The sequence below is a fragment of the Macaca thibetana genome, chromosome 7, assembly GCF_024542745.1.
Source record: "Macaca thibetana thibetana isolate TM-01 chromosome 7, ASM2454274v1, whole genome shotgun sequence".
Lineage (NCBI taxonomy): Eukaryota > Metazoa > Chordata > Mammalia > Primates > Cercopithecidae > Macaca > Macaca thibetana.
This window is the reverse complement of record NC_065584.1, coordinates 155,897,004-155,919,168: the sequence shown is the minus strand read 5'-3', so window position 1 is coordinate 155,919,168 and position 22,165 is coordinate 155,897,004. Positions and strand designations below refer to the sequence as shown.

Sequence of the window (22,165 nt, the reverse complement as noted above, 5' to 3'; positions counted from 1 at the left end):
TAAATGCAGATCCCCAGCCTTCATGTATGCCAACTCAATCGTTATAGGGGCAAGAAATTTTTAACAAGCTCCCCAGATTATTTTTTTGCACACTGTAATTTGAAAACCACTGATCTAAACCTTCTACTCCTGACAAGTCAGTCTACTCCATTCTCTCAAAGAGACCATCTGCTTCTGTTTGACTTTGTTCATGCCATTCCCCTTGCATGGAATAGTAGTCACAGCAGACACGTTCAGAGCCCTTACCTTTGCCAGGCACTACTTTAAACATGTTCCACATATGAACTCATTTAATCTTCACAACAACAAATGAGGTAAACACTGTAGTTTTACAGATTTTTCATGAGAGCAAACTGAGGCATGGAGGAGTCACACAGCCAGTGAGGTGTGGGGCCTGGATTTAAACGCAAGCAGCCTGGCTCCCACCAGGCTGTCTCTCATGGTCCTCCCCATCTTCTCTAAATTCTAGCTTAGATTCTGTCCCACCTAAAGCAGGAATTTCCGACCTTCTGCGTGCAAAACAATCACCCAGAGATCCTTTTGGAAATGCAAACTTCTGGATCCCTCCATGAAGGATTATTATTCAGTAAATCTGGGATGAAATCCAGAGATCTGTATTTTATCAAGTTTATCCAGGTGATTCTGATGCACTAGACTACTCAAGGAAAACACACTGCTCCCTCTGGCTTTTTTCTTCCTCATTTATAAATGGTAAATATGAGCAAAGTGTGGTACAGAGTAAATAAGTATGAGACAGAAAATAATAAGATCAGAATCTCTAATTCATATTATGGATAAAGTATGATCTAGCTTTGTTGAACCTGAACTATAAGAGTGTGTGTGTGTGTGTGTGTTGTGTGTGTGTGTGTGTGAATAATCAGAAGGAAAAGAAGCCTGGCCCCTGAAACATCAAACAGTACTGTGTAGAAGTCGTCTCTGGAATAAACTGCTAATAGGATAGTTCAAAGTCTTCAAGGATTTGTAGAGAAATCTACTGTATGTATCAGAAATATTAGGTCTCCTGGAAGATGAAGGACCAGAGGAAGGACTGAAAATAGGTGTGAGGGTAAACATCTCCTGCTTGATTAAGGACAGTCGCAGCTGGGGAGGCTGCTGGTACAAATGTGCAGCGTGGCCATTACCCTGCTGTGGTCTGAGCCGAACCATATGGAGCAAGAAGCCCTCTAAAGCAGAACACGATGGAAACTGGTAGGAAAAAACAGGCAAGGTGAACAAGCAGGTGGGCTGAGCTCTGACAATCAGTGAGAGGCAGACAGGCCACGGAAGCCTGTCTCCTAGGGCTCTGGAAGCCAACCTGCTGGCAACCCTGAAGCTGTGCCCATGTAAGCTTCCAGCAACACCAGCTGTCTCCATGAAGGGTTTTGAGTTAACTAAGATGCTTTTCACAGCCCTTTGGCCTGAGTCAAAGTTCGAGTAGGATGTGAACAGCTGGGTGACTTGGAGAGGCCACCATCCCTGTAGCAGTCCCCAAGTACGGCTTCGAGAAAGAAAACTTAAGGAGTTTGTTAAAAATGCAGATTCTCAAGCCTCACTCTGGCAGGAGAGTGGGGAAAAGAGCCCAGGAATATATGCTTGAAGTGCTCCTTGGGTGATTCTGGTGCAGCCTGTGCATCCTAACCTGTGCAGCAGCGATGAAGAGCCACACCCAAGCCCCACCTCACTCCACTCCAAATTACTTAACACAGAATTAGAGTGCTAGAGCAAAAGAAAAAATCAAATCCAACCCCTTTCATTTACAGATGAGGGAACTGAGACCTGGAGATGTGGCAAGCCTTGCCAAGGGCTCCACAGTGACACAGAAGCAGAGCCCAGAGCGCTGATGGCCCACTCTGTCCAGAATCAGAACTAGAGATCAGCTGCTGGGCTGCAGGTCTTCACAACAGAAACAGACCAACACAAGCGGCTGAAGGTCTTGTTCCTCAAATAACTACACCTAAGTAAAGCCAAGGTGCTCTACAACGAGGCTCCAGCTAGAAGCCACACTTCATTAACCTAGTGGGAGTTACTAGAACTGGAAGCTGTAGACTACAAAGACTTACACAGTCTGCTTAACCTCTCTCTCTCAATGAGTAAAATGGCTAATAGGCTAGACTACAAACCAATGCACATTTAGAATTATGTAGAATTGCTCAGTACTTGATAACATAAATGCCTATTTCAGGACTGAGAAAGGAGCCCACAATCCATTAAGTTGTAAGTGTTAAAAAGATTATGTGTGTGGAGTGTGTGTGTACATACACAGAGAGAGGTTAAAAGTGTTACCTCTGGAAGGTGACGTTACAGATGCTGTTAATCTATAATTAATTGTTAGTCTATTTGTGTTATTTATTTTTTTCTGCAATGAACATGTAATATTTATGTAATAAAAGTGACAACTGGCCAGGCAGGCGCAGTGGCTCACGGCTGTAATCCCCTAGCACTTTGGGAGGCCAAGGCAGGCAGATCACTTGAGGTCTGGAGTTTGAGATCAGCCTGCCAACATAGTGTAACCCTGTCTCTACTAAAAATACAAAAAATTAGCTGGGTGTGGTGGCATGCACCTGTGATCCCAGCTACTCGGGAGGCTGAGGCAGGAGAATCACTTAAACCTGTGAGGAAGAGGTTGCAATGAGCTGAGATCGCGCCTCTGCACTCTAGCCTGGGCGACAAAGCAAGACTCTATCTCAAAAAAAAGAAAACAAAAACAAAGTGACAATGTATCAGAATTGAGCCCTTCCAAATACACTAGCCCTTAGCTAGCTTTGCATGTCCTTGCAGTTTAAGGTATGGCTTAATACTCCACTAATGCCCAGTGCTCTCACATCCATACACATCTGCCAACCCAACTTACTGTGGATCATTCAGGATACCCTGTCTCTTGGTCACCATTAAGTCATTCACATCTAAGCATAGCCCGGTTCCTATCTAAGGCAGAAGAGCTTAACGTGGCTTCAGAGCCACAATGACCAGCAGATCCACCTGCAGTTGCCAGGAGTCAGCTGAGCCCAGCAGGAGGTAACGAGGTGTCCTGGTGGACGGGCATGGCCCTGTGTGTGACTCCAGCAAGGACTCACATGACGCCAGGCAAAATGCAAGCCTGGAGGGCAGAGGGATGTGGCCAGAGAAATGCAAGGCTTCTTGGGCCCGGACGTGGAAGCGTGTTATTGAGGCAGCATTATGGTATAGGCAAGGAAGGCAGAAGCCTGGACTGATGATACTGATGATGATAATGATGATGATACCTAACTTTTATTGAGCATTTATTAAATGTTAGACATTCCACTATGTGACTTACATATATTCAGCTCATTTAATCCTCACAATAACTATTATACCCATTTTACAGACGAGGAACCCAAGGCAACAAAAAGTTAAATGAGCTGCATAAGGTCACAGGGCTTGTAAGTGGTGAAATCAAGATTTGAACCCTGACACTTTGCATCTGGAATCCATCATAGTAACCACTATGCCACGGTGCCCTCCTTGACTGTGTAGACAATAAAGTTAATTTGTGATGGGTCCTCGGACAAGAGAGCCATAACTGTGTCTTGTCTATTGTCAGGATAGGGCTAGAGGCAAAAGCTGGAATCAGTCCCCAAGGCCTGGAGAAGTGGCTGGCCTCTGCTACAAGGAGCACGGAGCTGTGGAGTGAGGAGGAAAACCAAGCAGGGCCTGGGAAATCCTGTTTCATGTCTCTTTTATAGATTACATCTGTTTGTACTTGTCATACTATTATCGGGATGTGATCTCCTCTCATTTTAACAGACTCTCTGAAGTTAAAACTTCCAGGTTACAGATCCTTTTACCCCTTCTTAGGTTTTAAATTGTTAGGTTTTAAATTGGTTGTTTCCTGATGTCATGGACTGAGTCACCTTCACCTTATCAGTAATCGTCTGTACATTACACTGTGAGCTGGCCCTGGGGACAGGTTTCTTGCAGATAGCTAGCAGATCCTTTCCATGGGCAGAGATTCTCGCAATCTTCAGGCCAGAAAACTGAGACAGGGGAAAAGCCATGGAGATAGAGATCAGGCTCATTCAGGATGAGACTAACAAAGTCTGGCTATTTAGAGCCAAGTAATGCCCCTGGGAGATAACCTCCCTTCAAATGACTCCCACCCAAAAGAGGGAGGGATGTTTCCACTGGACTTTTAATGGAAGAGAAATAAAGATGTACTTTAATATGATTAGCTGACTCCTTATAAAGCAGTATGAGCCCTATCCAAAGTTCCATCTAGACAATTGCCTGGGGTTGCTATGAGTCACAAATAGTATTATGGAAACTCCAGCTACATTTCTAGTGACCCTGGTTAATCTGAAATGACAACTGCCTGTACCCAACTTCACTGCTCGAGAGGCCACCATCTGTGATCACAAACTTACCTTTTGGTAATTAATTACTGTCATCTCCCCAGGAGATGAACAGCATCATCTCCAATGTAGCAGTGCCAAGGAACATGACCTTGAAGTCTGCCTGCGTCAGATATGCAATTTTTTTTATCCTTTTCATTGCTATGAATTCAATCAAAAGACCAGCTACCATAGCAACATGTGATGTATTTAACGTCACCACAGTCATGAAACCTTTAAAAAAAAATAAATCTAGAAAATGTCCCTGCACTGTCATGAGAAAGTGGCTGTGTGACCTTGGGAAAAACATTTAGCTTCTCAAAGTCTAAACTACCACAATTGAATAACAAGCCCTGTACCACCTTCCAGGCCCCAATCCCCAGGGGGTTTTATGGGGATTTTTAAATGGTAATACATTAATGTTTCCAGCTCTCTGTAATGCTCAATAAATGTTTGCTGAAGTGGAGACACCAAATGTCCACTGTGGAGAATCCAGTAGTTTCAGAAGCCGTACGTGCCTGAAAGGTATGTGTTCTGAGCAAACATGCCCTTCCTTCCTTTCTCATCTACAGCTGGAAAATGGGCTTGTTTTCTAGCTATAGAGAAATAGCTCCGGCTATCTTGCACATTTTTCAAATATATTTAATATCTCTTTTCTCAAATTACACAGGACAAATTCAACCTCACAAAAACCTTTGCCACCTTCCACCACAGACATTTTCCAGTCAGGGAATTAACTGGTTTGTCCCAAGAGTTGGGTAAAGGCTTTGGATGTTTTTTGTTTGTTTTGTTTTGCTTTAATCTGAGATTTTCTTAATTCTCAAACGCTTTTTTTTTTTTTCCATCCAAGGGAAGTTCATAATGTTCTCCTGTTCTCCTAGGGAGAGGTGTTTCCCTCTCATTCAATACCTACATCAAAGCCCCAAAGGATGTTAATGTGACACTAAGCCCAGCCATTCACCCAGGCCAATCTTAGATTTTTAAATATCCGAGATCCCTTCAAATCTAGGCCTATCTCAAGAGTGCTTACTTATGACTGCCTATTTATATTATTTACATATCTCTCTGTCTGTAAGAAGACCTAAAAAAGAATTCCGTTTTCCCTAACTAATCAGGAAGCACATGGCAAAATGTAAACTTGTTAAAAAAGTTAGTCTGGTGCGGTGTGGCCCATGCCTGTGATCTTTTGGAGGCTAAATTGGGAGCACTTTTGGAGGCTAAATTGGGAGCATGCTTGAGTGCAGAAGTTCAAGACCACCATGGGCAACATAGCAAGACCCCATCTCTACACAAAATAAAAATAAGCTGAGAATAGTAGTGCATGCCTGTAGGCTGAGGCAGAAGGATTGTTTGAATCCAGGAGTTTGAGGCTGTAGTGAGCTATGATCATGCCGCTGCACTCCAACCTGGACAACACAGTGAGACCCTGTCTCAAGCAAAACCAAAACCAAAAACCAAACCACCTTACTCTCCTAGGGAGCATACATTTCCTAGTGGCTATTTCCGGTATCACACTAATAAGACTGGCTTCCGTCCCCTCTGCTATCTGCTGAGGCAGGGTGTAAAATTCCATTCAAAGGCAAATATTCATTGCAGCGCTCCATGTGTCAGGTGTTGACAGTAATGAGGATACAAAGAAGAATCTGCCATAATAGCCTCCCTCAGGGACTTACAGGCCCACTCGAGAAAAATGCATAAACAAAAATGTATAATCAAAAATGTATAATGCATGGAAAGGAATGTGGTGAATTGTTTGGACACAATATTTCTAATCTTGCAAAGGAAGGAGTTAACTGATTTTTCCTAATGTTGAAAAATCAAGAAAATAAAAATTGTTAATATACTACATACAGCCAAAAACATAAGTTAAAATAAAAAATGTGGCTAGTGTAGATCAGCAGGAGTGGAAGGAAAGGGGGTCATTTCTTCATCTTCCAGAATAAGGAGTTGATGCAGAAAATTTAAGTTGATATATCGAGAAGCAGGGGTATTAATATGCCATTTCGAGTTATAGAGAGAATGAACATAAGAACAAGAAGTTAAAAATCACTGGCTGTGATTACATCTTGAGAGAGAGACTAGGATATACACGTCTTTGCTGTTCTGATATTTCTTACTCTTGTTTGTACAACTTTTTATAATCATGAAAAATGACAACTGTTAACAATTCTTATGTATATATATTTGTGTGTGTGTGTATATATATATACACACACACAGGTTTATGTATACATATGTGTGTGTGGTGTGTGTATACACATGTATACATGTTTAAATATACATATGTGTGTGATTCATATGAGTGTGTGTGTGTGTATAAATATATATATATGAAAAATTAAGAGAATTTTCTATGGAAATTCCAAATGGTCTGAGAAGACAGAAAGAAAAATGCTGCAAAAAGCACTGATTCTTGCACATATTTCCTAGATGAGGAGGCTAGTGATAAGCTCATGATAAGGGAAACTAGCGTTGAAACCCCCAGTCTGTCCATCCAGTAACTGGCCTCATGGTTCCTGGCAAGCTTTACACCTTACAGAACTGTACTCGATTCTTACTTGGCTCATTTACTAAGTTTTTGCTTAAAATTGCAGTCAGAAAGTTGTTAGCTACTCTTTCATTCAATATCAGACTAGAGATGGAGTAGAATTAGAATCTGCTTGCAGAGCACACCCAGCTAGATTTGAGATTTGGCCAACATCTTCCCCTTATTTGCACTTACTTTGGGGCAGAAACAACTACATATGGATAAATCCATTGTCAAAAGCCAGTCCTACCCCAGGGAAATTCACTGGAGAGTCATTGATACCACAACTCTCGTTTGCTGTAAGTTGCTTTTAGCCCCAGGAGTTTCTCCCTCATAATGTTAAGTGCACTCTGTCTAAACTCAGGATCACACCTCCTTTGGCAGCAAAGCCCCTTAAAAACTCATAATTTTGTCCCTGCCTTGCACTACAGCCTCCCTCCTCCAGAAGAGGTCAGAGTATCAATCAGTCTCCTCTCCAGGGAGAAAATGTTGCATTCAGAGTGCCTAGGAGAAAGTGTCGAATTCGGAGTACCTAAGAGAAAGTGGGAAGAGAGACACCTAAGCCTCCAGGACAAAGGCAAAAAGGATTTTTGTTGTTGTTGTTTTAGAGACAAGGTATTGCTCTGCCCCCTAGGCTGGAGTACAGTGGTGTGATCCTAGTTCAATGCATCCTCCAACTCCTGGGTTCAAACAATCCTCCTGCCTCAAGCCTCCTGAGTAACTGGGACCACAGGTACACACCATCAACCTCAGCTATTCTTTAAATTTTTTGTAGAGATAAGGTCTCACTATGTTCCCCAGGCTGATCTTGAACTCCTGGCCTCTGGCCTCAAGCAATCCTCCCAACACGGCCTCTCACAGTGCTGGGATTACAGGCATGAGCCAATTAAGCCCAACTGAACCTGGCCAGAAAAGGGCTGTTTTTTTTTTAACTGCATCCCCTCAGGCACCAGAGGAATTGAGGTTTGATTTCTCCTTCCTCTGTTGCAATCCCTATAAAAACTCTAGCTATCAAGTCTTGGAATTCAATGAGCTTCCATGAAGAAGGAACTTAACTGTTCACTCTGTTACTTGAGTTCCTATTACTTTTAGCCCTCATTGAGAAAGTGCAGGGTTGCGGATTAATCATGGCTTCTGCCCTGTGTTGCCCCTTCACTGCTGAAGACAAACTTGCAGGTGAAGTCTTCACTCACTAGAAACACATCTGATTCCACCAAGAGGTCCTTGAGTGCCTCCTTCTTGCTTCTCAGCACTTACTGGACTGCAAAGGGCCTCCAGGACCCCTGTCACTTGCTCTTCCTAAAGCATCCTCCCTCGCCTGGATAATCTGCACCCGAATTCCACCCAAGCCAAGTTAATTTCCACTGTGTGGGGATTTGAAAGGACCTATGTGGCATGTGCAATGGCACATGATCTACACTGTTAATGCCTTTTTATGAGTCTATCCCTCTTACTGGACTCGAGCTGCATAAGGCAAGAGTCTGCTCCCATCTCAGTGTCTCCAACCATAGCCTAACACCTCACCCCACGCAATCAACATCAATGTTATGCTTATGGACTCCAAGCAAAAGCCTTCTCTTGGGAGTACTTAAAAGACTTTGCGCCACTGCACTCCAACCTGTGCAACAGAGCGAGACTCTGTCTCAAAACACAAAACACAAAAAACAAAACAAACAAACACACACACACACACAAAACAAGGCCGGGTGCAGTGGTTCATAGTTACCATAGTACTTTGGGAGGCCGAGGTGGGCAGATCACCTGAAGTCAGGAGCTGGAGACCAGCCTGGCCAAGATGGTGAAACCCTGTCTCTACTAAAAATACAAAAATTAGCTGGGTATGGCGGCATGCGCCTGTAATTCCAGCTACTTGGGAGGGTGAGGTGGAAGAATGGCTTGAACCCAGGAAGCAGAGGTTGTAGTGAGCTGAGACTGCACCACTGCACTCCAGCCTGGGCGACAGAGTGAGACTCTATCTCAAAAAAAAAAAAAAAAAAAGACTTTGGACCAGATTGAGTCTTGCGTCCACCACAGTCCACCACATACAGTCTGCTGAAGGAGTGTTGCACTAGCTGATGTTTGAGATTGGTGCTGGAAAAGACCATAGATTCTCCATCTGTACTAGGATGTGTCACCTGAACTTCCTCATACACATTGTAGGCAAAAATAATAATAATAATAATATTTCCTTATCTTTAAAGTCTACATTCAGAAATCTTGTATGAATTGAACAATCTCAGAGACATGCTGGAATGCTTAAAATTCCTAGATCACACCATAAGATAGGTCTTAATATTAAACGTGCACATCGGAAGATGTAAATAATTCACTATCATGAAGTTGGTTATCTACAATTTCACTCTTATCACTTTAAAGTCACCATGACCCAAGGCTGATAACACTGAAACTAAATCACAGCTGAATTGTTGGGTCTCTTGGCAATCTCTGTCACTGTGTAAAGGTAAAGGAGCCTCAATCGCAGCTAACACGGGACTGAGGACAACTCTGAGCAAGTCTGATCATTTCATCCACGCATTTCTTCAGTTACCACTGAGAACCTGGAAGATGTTCAGATATGGGGAGACCTTACTTCATTCCTATCTAAAGGGGGGTATGCCAGTCACGTTTATTTCCTAACAATGTGTCAGCACCATGCCTTCCATGTGTGGCTGCCATGCCAGCTCTTCGATATGCCATCTTGTCTGAACCTGACATCAACCCTACAGGGTAAGGATTATTAGCCCACTTTACAGATGGTCCTCAGGGTGTTAAGTGACTTGCCCAAGGAAACTCAGCTCCTCTGTGTCAAAGCTTGGCATCTGTATATCTTTTCCTCTTTGAGTAGGAATACTTACATAATTGGGGCATTCATGTCCTCTCTTGATGCTGGACATCAGGGAGGACAAAGAAATGTCTACATGAGGTCATTGATGCTGAGATGCTGGGGCATATGGGTCCATCTGGGGAGTATATAAAAAAAGCAATATAGCTGAACTGAGACTACTCCCCTTAGAAAGGCCTGTTTGCAAGGCTGGTCCATGGCTGGCATCTGGGAACTTGAATCTCAGGGCAGTTCTCAGCACTCCCTAAATGATAGGAGTGGCTCACGGTGCCTAAATATAGCTTATGCTAAATACCTGATTTCTTTTTGGGAGTCTGGAATTTTGATATGTGGCAGGCAAAGGGTGCCTATGTGACCAGCCCTCAGTAAAAACCCTGGGCACAGTGGGGGCTTCTCTGGTAGACAACTTTTACATGTTGTAACAAGTCATTGCAGAGGAATTAAGCAAGTCCTGTGTGGTTCCATTGTGATTCTGGAAAGCTTATGCCTAGTTTCCTATGCTCTTCGGCCTATGTGCCTTTCCTTTAGTGATTTTGCTTTGTTTATTCAATCCTTTGGCTGTAATAAGTCGTAACTGTGAGTGTGACTATACGCTGAGTCTTATGAGTCCTCCTAGGAAATCATCAAACCCAGGAATGGTCTTGGGGACCTCTGACGGGGAAAATTTTAAAGAGATCATGGGGGTGTGGCCCAAGTCACAAGAAGCCATGGGCTTATGAAAAAAATATACGCAATAATGGAACCTCTAAGGAATAACATCTCTCAATAAGGGTAAGCAGGATGTGGACTTGGGACAGTGGGGTGCACTGGGGAGGACACTATGCACATGTCACAGGGAAGAGAAGGGAACTACACCTATACAATCCCATGTCAACATGTACTTCTTTGGCCTGGGTTGGGGGCTTTATTTTACCTTCTTCCACAATGCCAGAAGACACCATGACCTCACAAGAAGTTTCTAGGATTCCTCGCCATTCAGTCTCCTCAGTGGTGCCATTACCCCAGCACCCAGGGAAGCACAGCTTCTACATGGGGAGAACAACCCTGCTGTTGGCAGCACAGATCTGGCAAAAGGGGCATGCTTTACAAAAGTAAGTTAAATGCAAGGAATGCTAGGCGGGCATCAGCTCCACATGGATGCCAAATGCCCCCTCTTTTACTTTCTCCCCATGGTTTGCTTGGTCTTCAAAACTAAGAGATATATTAGTCAATGGGAGAAAGTGTTCTGTATTACAAATGAGTTCATTTTGTTTTAAAAGAACAGCAATAGATATTCAGGAACAAGGGCATGTCTGACCACGAAACCAAGCAATTTTTTACTTTTTGATTTACAAAGTACTTTCCTACCATCACCTCATTTGATCCTCAAAGCAATGCTAGGAGGTAGATACCACAACTTTTCTCTGTTATTCTCCATGACACCTACCCTGTTACAAGACAAGCAATGATGCTCAGTGAAGACTTACTGGTTGACTGATCAGCAATGGCCTTAGAAAAATTACTGCTTTTTAAAATTAATGATTCCTGAAGTCCGACAGTGGAAGAATAAGCTAAAAAGCAACCCAGGCATTCAATGAAATTATTAAGATCACAAATTAAGTCATTTCTATGGACTCTATAGCAGGAAACATATTTTTAATGAGGAAATCGAAGCTAATATAGAACAGCTGTCCTGTTACCCAGCAACAGAGTATTAAGGCAGATTAAAATATTAATGAAAAATATCGCGACTCAGAAATTTAACCTCTTAACATCCTCTCGTTCATTTCTCTTTAATACACAGTCTTTAAACTGATATTTTTAAAAATTCCTTTGGTCATCAAATACAGTTAACATTGATAGTTTGTTCTACTACTCACTAGTTGTGGCATCTTCAGCAAGTTATTTGACCTCTCTTTGCAACTATAAAATGAAGAGAAGAGCAAACTCATGGTGAAGGAGATTAAGTGGAGTAAGTAGAAAAAGTGCTGAGCACAGGCCAGGTGCAGTGGCTCACACCTGTAATCCCAGCACTTTGGGAGGCAGAGGTGGGCAGATCACAAAGTAAAGAGATCAAGACCATCTTGGCCAACATAGTGAAACCCCATCTCTACTGAAAAAATAGAAAAATTAGCTGGGTGTGGTGGTACACACCTGTAGTCCCAGCTATTCGGGAGGCTGAGGCAGGAAAATCACTTGAACCCAGGAGGCGGAGGTTGCAATGAGACGAGATTGCGCCACTACACTCCAGCCTGGGTGATAGAGCAAGACTCCATCTCAAAAAAAAAAACAAAAACAAAAAAAGTGCTGAGCACAAGGCCTGGCTTATGAGTTTTTTATAATGGTAGATATTATTTAAATGCATGAAGATAAAATCAATAAATATTTACTGAACTGATATCCAAAGTGGGTATACCTATATATATATATATATGCATGAGTACAGCTATACAAGTCCTTAAAATAACAACATACTTTCACACCGGTTAGGAACTTACTGCTGCCCAGAGGCCTCTGTGCACCATCCGTCACCCCAGTTGTCCCAGCTCTTCCCTGAAGGGGAGACTCTTTACAATTTCACTCTCAGACTTCTTCATGCTACAATACCTAGAGTTTACACCTGGAATAGCAGAGAACCTCCGGGAAACTTATATATTGCACTTGAGCAAAGAATAAATATTGTTAACATGAGTCACTGAGAATTTGGGGGTTGTTTTGCAGCAATAGCTATTAATAATTAACACCACCATTAAGCGATTGTCAACAAGCAATTCAAGAAGCAGTGTATAAGTTACTAAAGCAATAACTTTAAAAAAAGGAAAACTATGTGGGAGAATACATGGAAAGAAAAGAGAAAGGAGGAAGATTAAAAGGTGTGGTAACATGGCCCAGACACTATATGTTTGCTGTCTTCACCATGCTTAGTGCCAAATGATAGAAAAACAAGGTGCAGCTGTTTCCAGGCCCAGTATGGGTTGTGTGTACTCACGTTGGTGTTGCACAGCTTGTATTGCCGATAGGCCCCGATGCATGAGATTGCTGTAGATCGGGCAGGCTGGGAGAAGCTCTGCGTCGCCCCATGAGTCCCCACACCGTGGTTGTTGCTTGTTTCCGGGCTGTGAAAGAGACTTGAAGCTGCAGGGAAGCCTTGATCGTGAGTCAAAGGCAGCTGGTAGATGGAGGCCTCTGCAGCCTGCAGTCCAGAGCGAGGGCCACTGTCACTTTGGTACAAAGGCCCATGTTGGGGGACCTGGTGGGCTGGTGAGCTGTAGCCAGGCCTAGCAGAAGATGCCCCCTGGGACCTGGAATGCCGGGATGAGGGCTTCTGTCTCCGGAGCCTCTGTGGCGTGTGTGCAGTGTCTGTCTGCAGTGGTAAGATATATGGGGCCTTACCATAGCCGTACTTGCCAGGGCCGATGGGACCGCGGGTCCTGCTCCTAAAGAGAGATAGACAAGAGAGGAGATGATCAGAGTCGGATGAATTTCGTGTTAACTCAGAAGCTCTGGTCCATGGCAGAGATGACCAGGTAGGAACGGAAGCTTGGGAAAGGGTCTATGGTAGACCTGGGAAGTAGGGGGAGCACATTTTAGAAGGGACCATCGTGGAAGCTGGAACAGAGTCTCCATAAAGGCTGGAAAATAGAATGAAAGAGGGAATCAACAGAGGACGAACAGTGGATGATGCAAGTGGTTGGAAATGAGATTAGAACAATAAACTGTGGTCAGCGTGTAATTTTTATGTAAAGAGTCTGGGCATTTTTGTAGGTCACCTGGAGCCACTGAAGGTTTTTGGAGAAGTATAAACATATGATTGCAATTTCAGTTACAGTAACTTTCCTGTTCACCTTTTTTTTTTTTTTTTCTAATAATGTACTTTTTGCTCATTCAACTAACTGTAGTATTTCAGACCCTGTTTCCTTCACCATTCATACTCAAAGAGCTCTTCTAGGTAATGGAACTTAGATAAGCAACCAAAGTCTAGTGCAGTCCTAAGGCCTCACTTGCACTGATTTTAATCCTGAAAATACTCAAGGGCATTAAACACTTGGCTCTTCCATCACTCTTGAAGCAGCCCATGCTAAGCAATGGGTAAATGGCCATCTTCACATCGGTTTAGAAGAAGAATTGTCTCGGGTCACACAAAAAAATACACTAACAACAGCTGATGAGCTAAAAAATACATTGCAAAAAAAATCTCATGATATTTTAAGAAAGTTTATGAATTTGTGTCGGGCTGCATTCAAAGCCATCCTGGGCCACATGAGGCCCATGGGCCATGGGTTGGACAAGCCTGGTTTAGATCTTTAGGTTTTTGTAAAGACCCACTGCCCTGTGGTGGGATGGGGTGGGGGGAAGGGGCAGGACAGGGTAGAAGCCCTGATTTGTAGCATTTGCCCACTCCTATGGTGTAAATACTTCCAACATGGCTGACATCAAGCTACCAATGTGAAGACACATTGAGCTCTGGTGAGCAGGTAAAAACCAGCTCCAGAACACCACTGCATGTATACTTATTGTGCAACTATTCAAAAATTAATCATCCATAGTTTTCAAGACCCCAACCTTACAACTGAAAGCAACTAGATCACAATGCAGGGTGGGGTAAGCGCCTTAGAGGCCATGCAATAAATGTTGCTTTGGGAAATTCTGGGGTAAGAAAAAGCACTTCTGTCTGGAGGGATCAGAAAAGATTTCACCTTCACTGGCATTAGAGTTGAGGAGCGCAGGTTCCAAATCTCTGTGGAAGGACTTAAGTAAGTCAACTAACTCTTACTTACTTTTAAGATGACTGAGCTGGATTAAATGACCGCCAAGGTCGCTCCAACTCTAAAATTATACGCTTCCATAATAATTAATTCTACATTTACATAAAATTGGAAATGTGCCCAAGGGTTTCTACAGGATGGCCCCATTAAAATAAGCACATTAAAATAGCAATCAAGGTGAAACATTGATTTCTGCCCTCATGAGAAAATTCTTTCTTCACTCTCCACATAATCACTGAACATAAAATTTAATAGACCACAACTAATTATTAACATCTTTATTACTAATTGCAACTTCATTCTTAGCTGATACGGAATTAAACCATGCCACAGTGTTTATTTTGCATTTAGGTCTTTCTCAATTAATCTTGGCAACACTTGGGACTCTGTTAATGATGGGGGCTTTAAGAGATGCAATTAAGTTAGTCATATATATATATATATCCACACACACACACACACACACACATATATATAAAACTTGGATGTAATTTGCCTTTTTCTTTCTTGTGGCAGGCCAGGTAAAATGAATTACATCATGCAAAGGCAAAGGAAAGAATTTCTGCATATGTGTGTGTTTTTTTAAGATCTGAAAGCCTACCAAAAAATTCTAGCTTCAAAGTAAGTACTGGATGGAGACCCTAGCTGAAGGTAACAGAGAAATGGGCATGTGGAATAGCACTTCTCAAACTTGAGTGTTCACAGGCATCACCTGGGATCTTGTTAAGCCGCAAATTCTGGATCTAGGACATCTAGGGTGCGGCCTGAGAGTCTGCATTTCCAACAAGCTCCCGGGAGATGCCAATGCTGCTGGTCCACAGACCCACAGCTTTGATAATCAGTGACAGAATAAAATAGAAATTCCAAACAAAAGGGTGAAAATTCAACACTGCAAATTATTGTTTTTAATGAAGGAAAAATGGCAATGAAATTCAAACCAAAAACCTCTGAGTTGGAGGCAGATACAAAAGATCTGCTGGCCCGGGACAGGCTGCCCTGCTGGAACTCACTCAGTGAGCACTGATGAACCAAAACTGACTCGAGCTTCCTCTTGAGGAGCAGAAGAAGAACCTGCTGTTGGCTGATGACTTGTGTAAGCATCTTCCCAAAGGCTGCCATCACCCCTGAGGGGAGTAACATATACAAGCACCAATGTATATTTTTGTATTAATATTGCCTTGTGGGAAGCTCTGCCTAAATTGGAGAACCATTCAAAACCCACTGACACAGCAACATCATTGGAAAGGTGATGAAACGAATGCAAATGACCAGTTAATTCTAAAAGACCAAAGAGAATGAGCAACCAAATCGGGTGTGTTTATGAGAGATCTGATTTCTGAGTATTTGACTCAGAACATTTGGACAAGTGGCGGATTCATTCTGGCTTGGCCAGGAGAACGTTTGTTTTCCTTACAGCTGGTTAGAGCTAATAATCCTGATGGGTCTGAATGGCCTCTTCTCCAACAGGACAGAGTCCATCTGGCCGCTTGCAGGGGGGCCTCCACAGAACTGGGCAGATTTATGCAGAGTTGTGATAATAAGTACAGATGTGGCGATGGGATCTGTGTGGCCAGTAAACTCCTCCAGGAGAATCATGTGGTAGGTGCCTGGGGGAGCTGCTGAGTAGTTCTGCTTGGTCTCCCCAGCACCCATCTCTGGGATTTTACTTTGGGTGCTCCACTTGTCAAAGCACTGGCTAATTTCTGAAAGTTATGTCTTGAGAAAGAAATGGAAAAGGCACAGTTTGCAGACCAGAGACGTGGGAGTCAGTGTAGGCTAGTGGTTCACCACATGGACCCTGAGGCCAGCTTTCTGGGGTTTGAATCCCAGCTCTGCTACTTGCTAGTTTGGAAACTTCAGGTAAGTTACTCAATCTTTGTATGCCTCATTTTTTTCAAACAGGACCAGGATTATGATGAGGCCAGTGAAGCACCTAGGACGCAATATTTAAAGAGATAACAGTCAGGGTCGTGGAAGTGCTGGTAGGAACCTGAGAGTAATGTCTTCTTAAATGTTGCACCCTAAGAACCTCTCTAGCTGCACTCCAAGCCCAGTTCTGGCCTTGTGTTCATTTACAAATAAACACAATAATAGTACCTTTGTTACAGATAGTTGCAAAGATTAAATGACTTTAGAGCAAAATACCTAATGCTTCACACAGAGTATGCATCATACAAGTATTTGCCTTTACGTAAGAAAACCTCTAGTTTGGCTATTTAATAGCTCTACCAACTTTGGCAAATAAAGCACCTTTAGTTTTCTTACCTGTAAAATGAAAGTATGACCATTTCACATTCACTAGGATAGCTATACTCAAAAAAGACAGATAATAGTGTGTTGGGAAAGATAAATTGGCAACCTCATATATTCCTAGTGGGAAGGTAAAATGGCGTAGTCACTTTGGAAAACTACCTGAAAGCTCCTCAAAATACTACATGTAGTGCTACCACAGGACCTAGCAATTCCAGTTCTATGCCCAAGAGAAATGAAAACATACATTTATATATAAACTTATACATGAATGTTCATAGTTACCTCATTCATAATAGCCAAACTGCAGAAACAACCCAAATGCCTATCAACTGATGTACAGATAAATAAAACATTGGTATATCTAGAGAGTGGATTATTATTCAGCCATAGGAGAGGTGAAGTGCTGATATATACTGTAACATAGATAAACCTGCAAAACATTCTAAGTGAAAGAAGCCGGACACACATGATTCCATTTCTATAGAATGTCCAGAATAGGCAAATCCATAGAGACAGAGAGTGGTTTCCAGGGGTTGGGGAGAGAGGGGAAAAGAGAGCGACTGCCAAAGGGATGGAGTGTCTTTTTAGGATGATGGAACCGTTCTGCAATTAGATAGTCACGATAGTCACGCAACCTTGTAAATATACCAAAACTATTGAGTTATATAGTATTTTTAAATGATGAATTTTATGGTATGTAAGTTATATCTCCATAAAGCTTTTTTAATGAAAGCATGTTTACTTACAAGGATGTTGTAAAGTCAAATTGAAGTTACTGATAGAAATGTATTTTTTTAATCTGAAAGCAATTTTTAATCATTTGTTTCAACAATATTTAACAAACCTTTATTGAGCAACTTCTATGAGCGCCTATTGAGCATCATGTGTGATATTTTTTTTCTACTTGTTCACATTTCCAGCCCTGACAACATAAGTAAATGGAACTCACCCCCTGCCCCCACCCCACCATGAAGTAGGGTTCTATGAGAAGAACATGACAGTGCACAGTAAGGGTTCTAAGACCAGGTTCCAGGCCCAGTTCATCCAATGGGTGTCTGGGAAAATTGCTGTTGCTTTAATAGTTGTTGAGATAATGGCTGCAAACAGCATTCTTTCCTTACAACAGGCTGGCTGCCATCCAGGGCTCATGCATGATCTTCCATAGCTCCACAAAGTTAATGCTAAGCAGTCAGTGTGATGACTCAAACAAAGTCACTCCATCCAGTCTCCCTTCCTACATACTCACCCTGGAGATGTGTTATCTGCAATCATCACCTAGAACTGACAACTCCTACCTTTCTGTTTCCTGCTGAGATCCCTCTCCTGAGCATCAACCCCATGTGCCTAGCTAACCTCCAGACTAGAGCCTGAAAAGTGCACATAAGTCACCCGGGGGTCTCATTAAAATCCAGCTTCTGCTTCAGTGGGTCTGGGGTAGGCCTCTGGTTCATTTGTAACAAGCTCCCAGGTGAAGCCGAAGCAGTGGGTCCTGGGACTCCACTTTGCTACCTTCACGTGTCACTTCAAAGTCAACACACTCAAGTCTGAATTGACCATCTTTCCTCCACAAAACTGATGCCCTCCAGCTCCTCCCATATTCTCTGTCTCAGTAGTCCTTAAACTTGAACAAGCATCAGACTCAGTTAGAAGACTTGTTACAACAGACTGTTAAGTCCCACCTGCAAAAACTCCGATTCAAGAGGTCTAGGGCAGGGCCTGAGAATCTGCATTTTGAACAAGTTCTCAGGTGATGCCGATGCTCTTGGTCTGTGGGCCACAGCAAGAACCACTGCTCTGTCTTACTCCCAAGTACCACCATCCCCTGAAGACGGCTGGCTCTTCCACTCACCCCTTACCTCTGCATTCCATCCAAACTCCTTGGCGTATCCACTCAACCTATACAGCCTGGCTCCTGTGGTATCTCGTCAGCCCTGGCCCTGCATGGACCACCTACACCACACTCCTTGCATCTCCTCAATAGGCCAAGGGACTTTATTCTCCATGCTTTGACCTATGCTGTTTCCTCCTCCTCAACTGCTTTCTCCAGCACTGTTTCCCAAAATAATGACCTAGTCACCCTTCAGGACTCAGCTGAAGCATTTTGGTGTCAATGAAGTTTTTCCTGGTCCAAACTGCCCTCCAACCCTCTCCTTCAAAGAATCGATGCCCTTCTCTTTTGTCCTTCCACTGGGCTTCATGTAACTGTCACGGCACAATCTTTTATTATGCTTATTGTTTGCATATCTGCCTCAGTTTACCAGACTGCAGGCTCCTTCAGGGCAGGGACTATGTCCTATTTCTCATATCCCTATAGCCTACTACAATAACTAGCACATAATAGGTGCTCAGTTAATTGACCCTAGAAAAGCTGAAATAACAAACGAATGGCTCAAACCACTATTGCCAAAGCGAGAAAAATCTCCCCTCAGCATTATTGTGCCTGTTTAATTTCTGTTATATGAAATATTACATCTTATTAAAAGACTGTTAAATTATTACAGCCCTGAGGACAAAGCCACCTCCTTCTACATAGGAATAAAAGTCTCATCTATTGTGTGAGAGCATTTCTGGTATCAAACACCTAGAGAAGAGACAGGTCCTTAGAATGGAGGGGGACCCAGCAGGGGCTGAGACTCAGCCTTCATTTTCAAAAGGAGAGAAGAATTAAGAGCTCAAGAGCTGTCAGAGCTGGAAAGCCACCCAGGCAAAGCTGTCAGCAGCCTGCAGCTAGAGCGGGGCTTCCTACCTCTCAGTTTCCAGGACGGAGGGGAGTGGGCAGAGTGACAGCCCTGCCCTCCACAGCCAGGCTGTTTGTGTTTCTTAGGCTCTCCATGTTTATTTCCATCTTGTTTTCCCTTAGAGCCCAGTCAAGTTCCTTTGAGGAGCCCCGCCTCTCTCAGCTGTGCTAACATGAACCCCACATGGACCACAGCACCCTACAGAGCAGCAGCCCCAGGGACTGCCCTCAAGGAACCAGAGGAGTGGAGCCCGAGAACCTCACGGGAAAGCGGAACTCCACGAAAAATGGGAAATGAGGCTGGCCACCCCTGCTCACGTGGAAAGTCTCCTTGAGCTGCTTAACCTTGGAGGTCCTGAGTTGTATAGCATTAAGAGCAGTGGCATTTCAGCCAGCATGGTGGCTCACACCTGTAATCCCAGCACTTTCGGAGGCTGAGGCGGGAGGATCACTTAAGGCCAGGAGTTCCAGAGTTCCAGACCAGCCTGGCCAACACAGCAAAACCCCATCTCTACTAAAAATACAAAAAATTAGCCAGGCATGATGGGTGCACACCTGTGGTCCCAGCTACTCGGGAGGCTGAGGCACAAGATTTGCTTGAACTGAGAGGCGGAGGTGGCAGTGAGCTGAGATCATGCCACTGCACGCCAGCCTGGGAAACAGAGCAAGACCCAGTCTCAAAAAAAAAAAAAAAAAAAGAGAGCGCAAGGTGGCATTACTTGCATCTTGGTACCTAAGCTGAGCTGCTACATAAACAGAAATAAATTCTTCCATAGGGAAGATGGGAAGGAAGCTCATGAGATGAAAGACTATTTATTGTTGGAGAAGGCTGTTAAGTTAGCGGGGAATCTAAGTCCCCGTACTAGATTCTGCGGAGAAAATCTAAGATACTACTGGATTTTACTATGTCTAATGAATAATGTCCATGTGGCTTAAAGAGAGCCTTTATGCCACATTTGCATTTGAACTGTTACTATATAGCAAGGCTAAACTCCCAAGGCAAAGTTTTGAGGCAAATTTCCTGGAGACTAAGTATCACAGGGTCCTGGTTACAAATGTGGAGGTCCTGCATCTGAGGGCTGCCTCAGTGCCAGCCTCCGAAATGTGGACAGACACTCCTCTATTTCTCCTGGCATTGAGACAAAGCATTGGCACTTTAAGCTAGGAGGAGGAGGAGGGAGACGTAATTCACAATGACTATCAAGTGAAATGCTTTTTGCCAAAATACTTTAGTATGACCACATGTATCTTTTAAAAATATTTTTATAGACATTAAAACAATACTAGGTGGTAGAAATTATACCTAGGAATTATCCTTCTCAAGTGCTTGTAAGAGCACACAGAGACGTGAGTGTGGGGATCCTCACTGCAGCCCTGGGGAGCTGGCAGGACACCTGAAACCACAGCAGGACAGTGATCTGAGGAACTGGCCAGTGCATTTCAGTCGTTCCTTCTTTCCACACAGTTCTTCTAGAATGAGACTGAAGATTATAGCTCCAGAGAAGGGAAGAGTCAAAGATCAGAATGAAGAGAGAAAAGGTTTCTTTTTTTTTTTTTTTTTTGAGACAGTTTCACTCATGTTGCCCAGGCTGCAGTGCAATGGTGTGATCTCGGCTCACCGCAACCTCCACCTCCCGGGTCCCTGGACATGCAGTTCTCCTGCCCAGCCTCTTGATTAGCTGGGATTACAGGCACGTGCCACCACACACAGCTAATTTTTGTATTTTTAGTAGAGATGGGGTTCCACCATGTTGTCCAGGCTGGTCTCGAACTCCTGACCTCGTGATCCGCCTGCCTCAGCCTCCCAAAGTGCTAGGATTACAGGTGTGAGCCACCATGCCCAGCGAAAAGGTTTATTTAAATCGGAAAAACTGAGCTTTATCCGTCAAGAGCCAAAGTCTGGAGCACAGCAGGTAGATGTAGAGCTTATACTACAGATTATGAAGAAGTGTTATCACCTTGGAATGACCTTTCTGAACCCAAGGAAATTAAGAGTTTGACTAGCAGGCTGGGTGTGGTGGCTCATACCTGTAATACCAGGACTTTGGGAGGGCAAATGTTCAACTCCTGAGGTCAGGAGTTCAAGACCAGCCTGGCCAACATGGTGAAACCCCATCTCTACTAAAAATACAAAAACTAGCTGGGCGTGGTGGGTATATGCCTGTGGCTGAGGCACAAGAATTGCTTGAATAGGGAAGTGGAGGTTGCAGTGAGCCAAGATCACACCACTGCACTCCAGCCTGGGCGAGTGGAGAGTTTGACTAGCAGGCAGATGAGGGAGGAACCAAAAAGCAGTATTCAGAGATTAGGACAGAATGCAGTGGCCTGGGCTGGGGAGCAATAGAAATCCCAGATGTGTTTAGGGGCCTGAGAACAGAAGGGACTTGCATGCTTTATGAGGAAGCCAGTGTCCAACATGGCACCTGACTAGGATGTGGGAGGGAGGCGTCAAGGTGGAGGGGCCCACCTGAGAGTGGGTGGGCCACCCCTTTGTGGTTCCACAGAGTATGTGGCCCTTGGTGACAAAAGGCAAGGAGGGTATATGCAGATATTTCAGCAGCAGCCACAGCAAGGGTGGAAGGTGAAGCTTGAAGCATGCCCGACAGCTTGCTTCCTTTGCCAAGCCTGCACAGGAGCCCCTCACCTGGGGATCCAGGTCACACCTCCTGGGAAGAGGAGAGGAGAGAGTCCTAACTGAGTTGAACATAAACC

The 22,165-nt window shown here is 43.7% G+C and overlaps 1 protein-coding gene across 1 annotated transcript in view; it reads right to left on the bottom strand.

The window, feature by feature from the left end:
* The window catches only part of THSD4 (thrombospondin type 1 domain containing 4), a 686,742-nt gene that overhangs the window by 552,033 nt on the left and 112,544 nt on the right, over positions 1-22,165 (bottom strand). Inside the window, exon 5 of the mRNA XM_050796270.1 lies at positions 12,687-13,134. Within this exon, the coding sequence (XP_050652227.1) occupies positions 12,687-13,134 (448 nt within the window). The remainder of the gene's footprint in view (positions 1-12,686; positions 13,135-22,165) is intronic.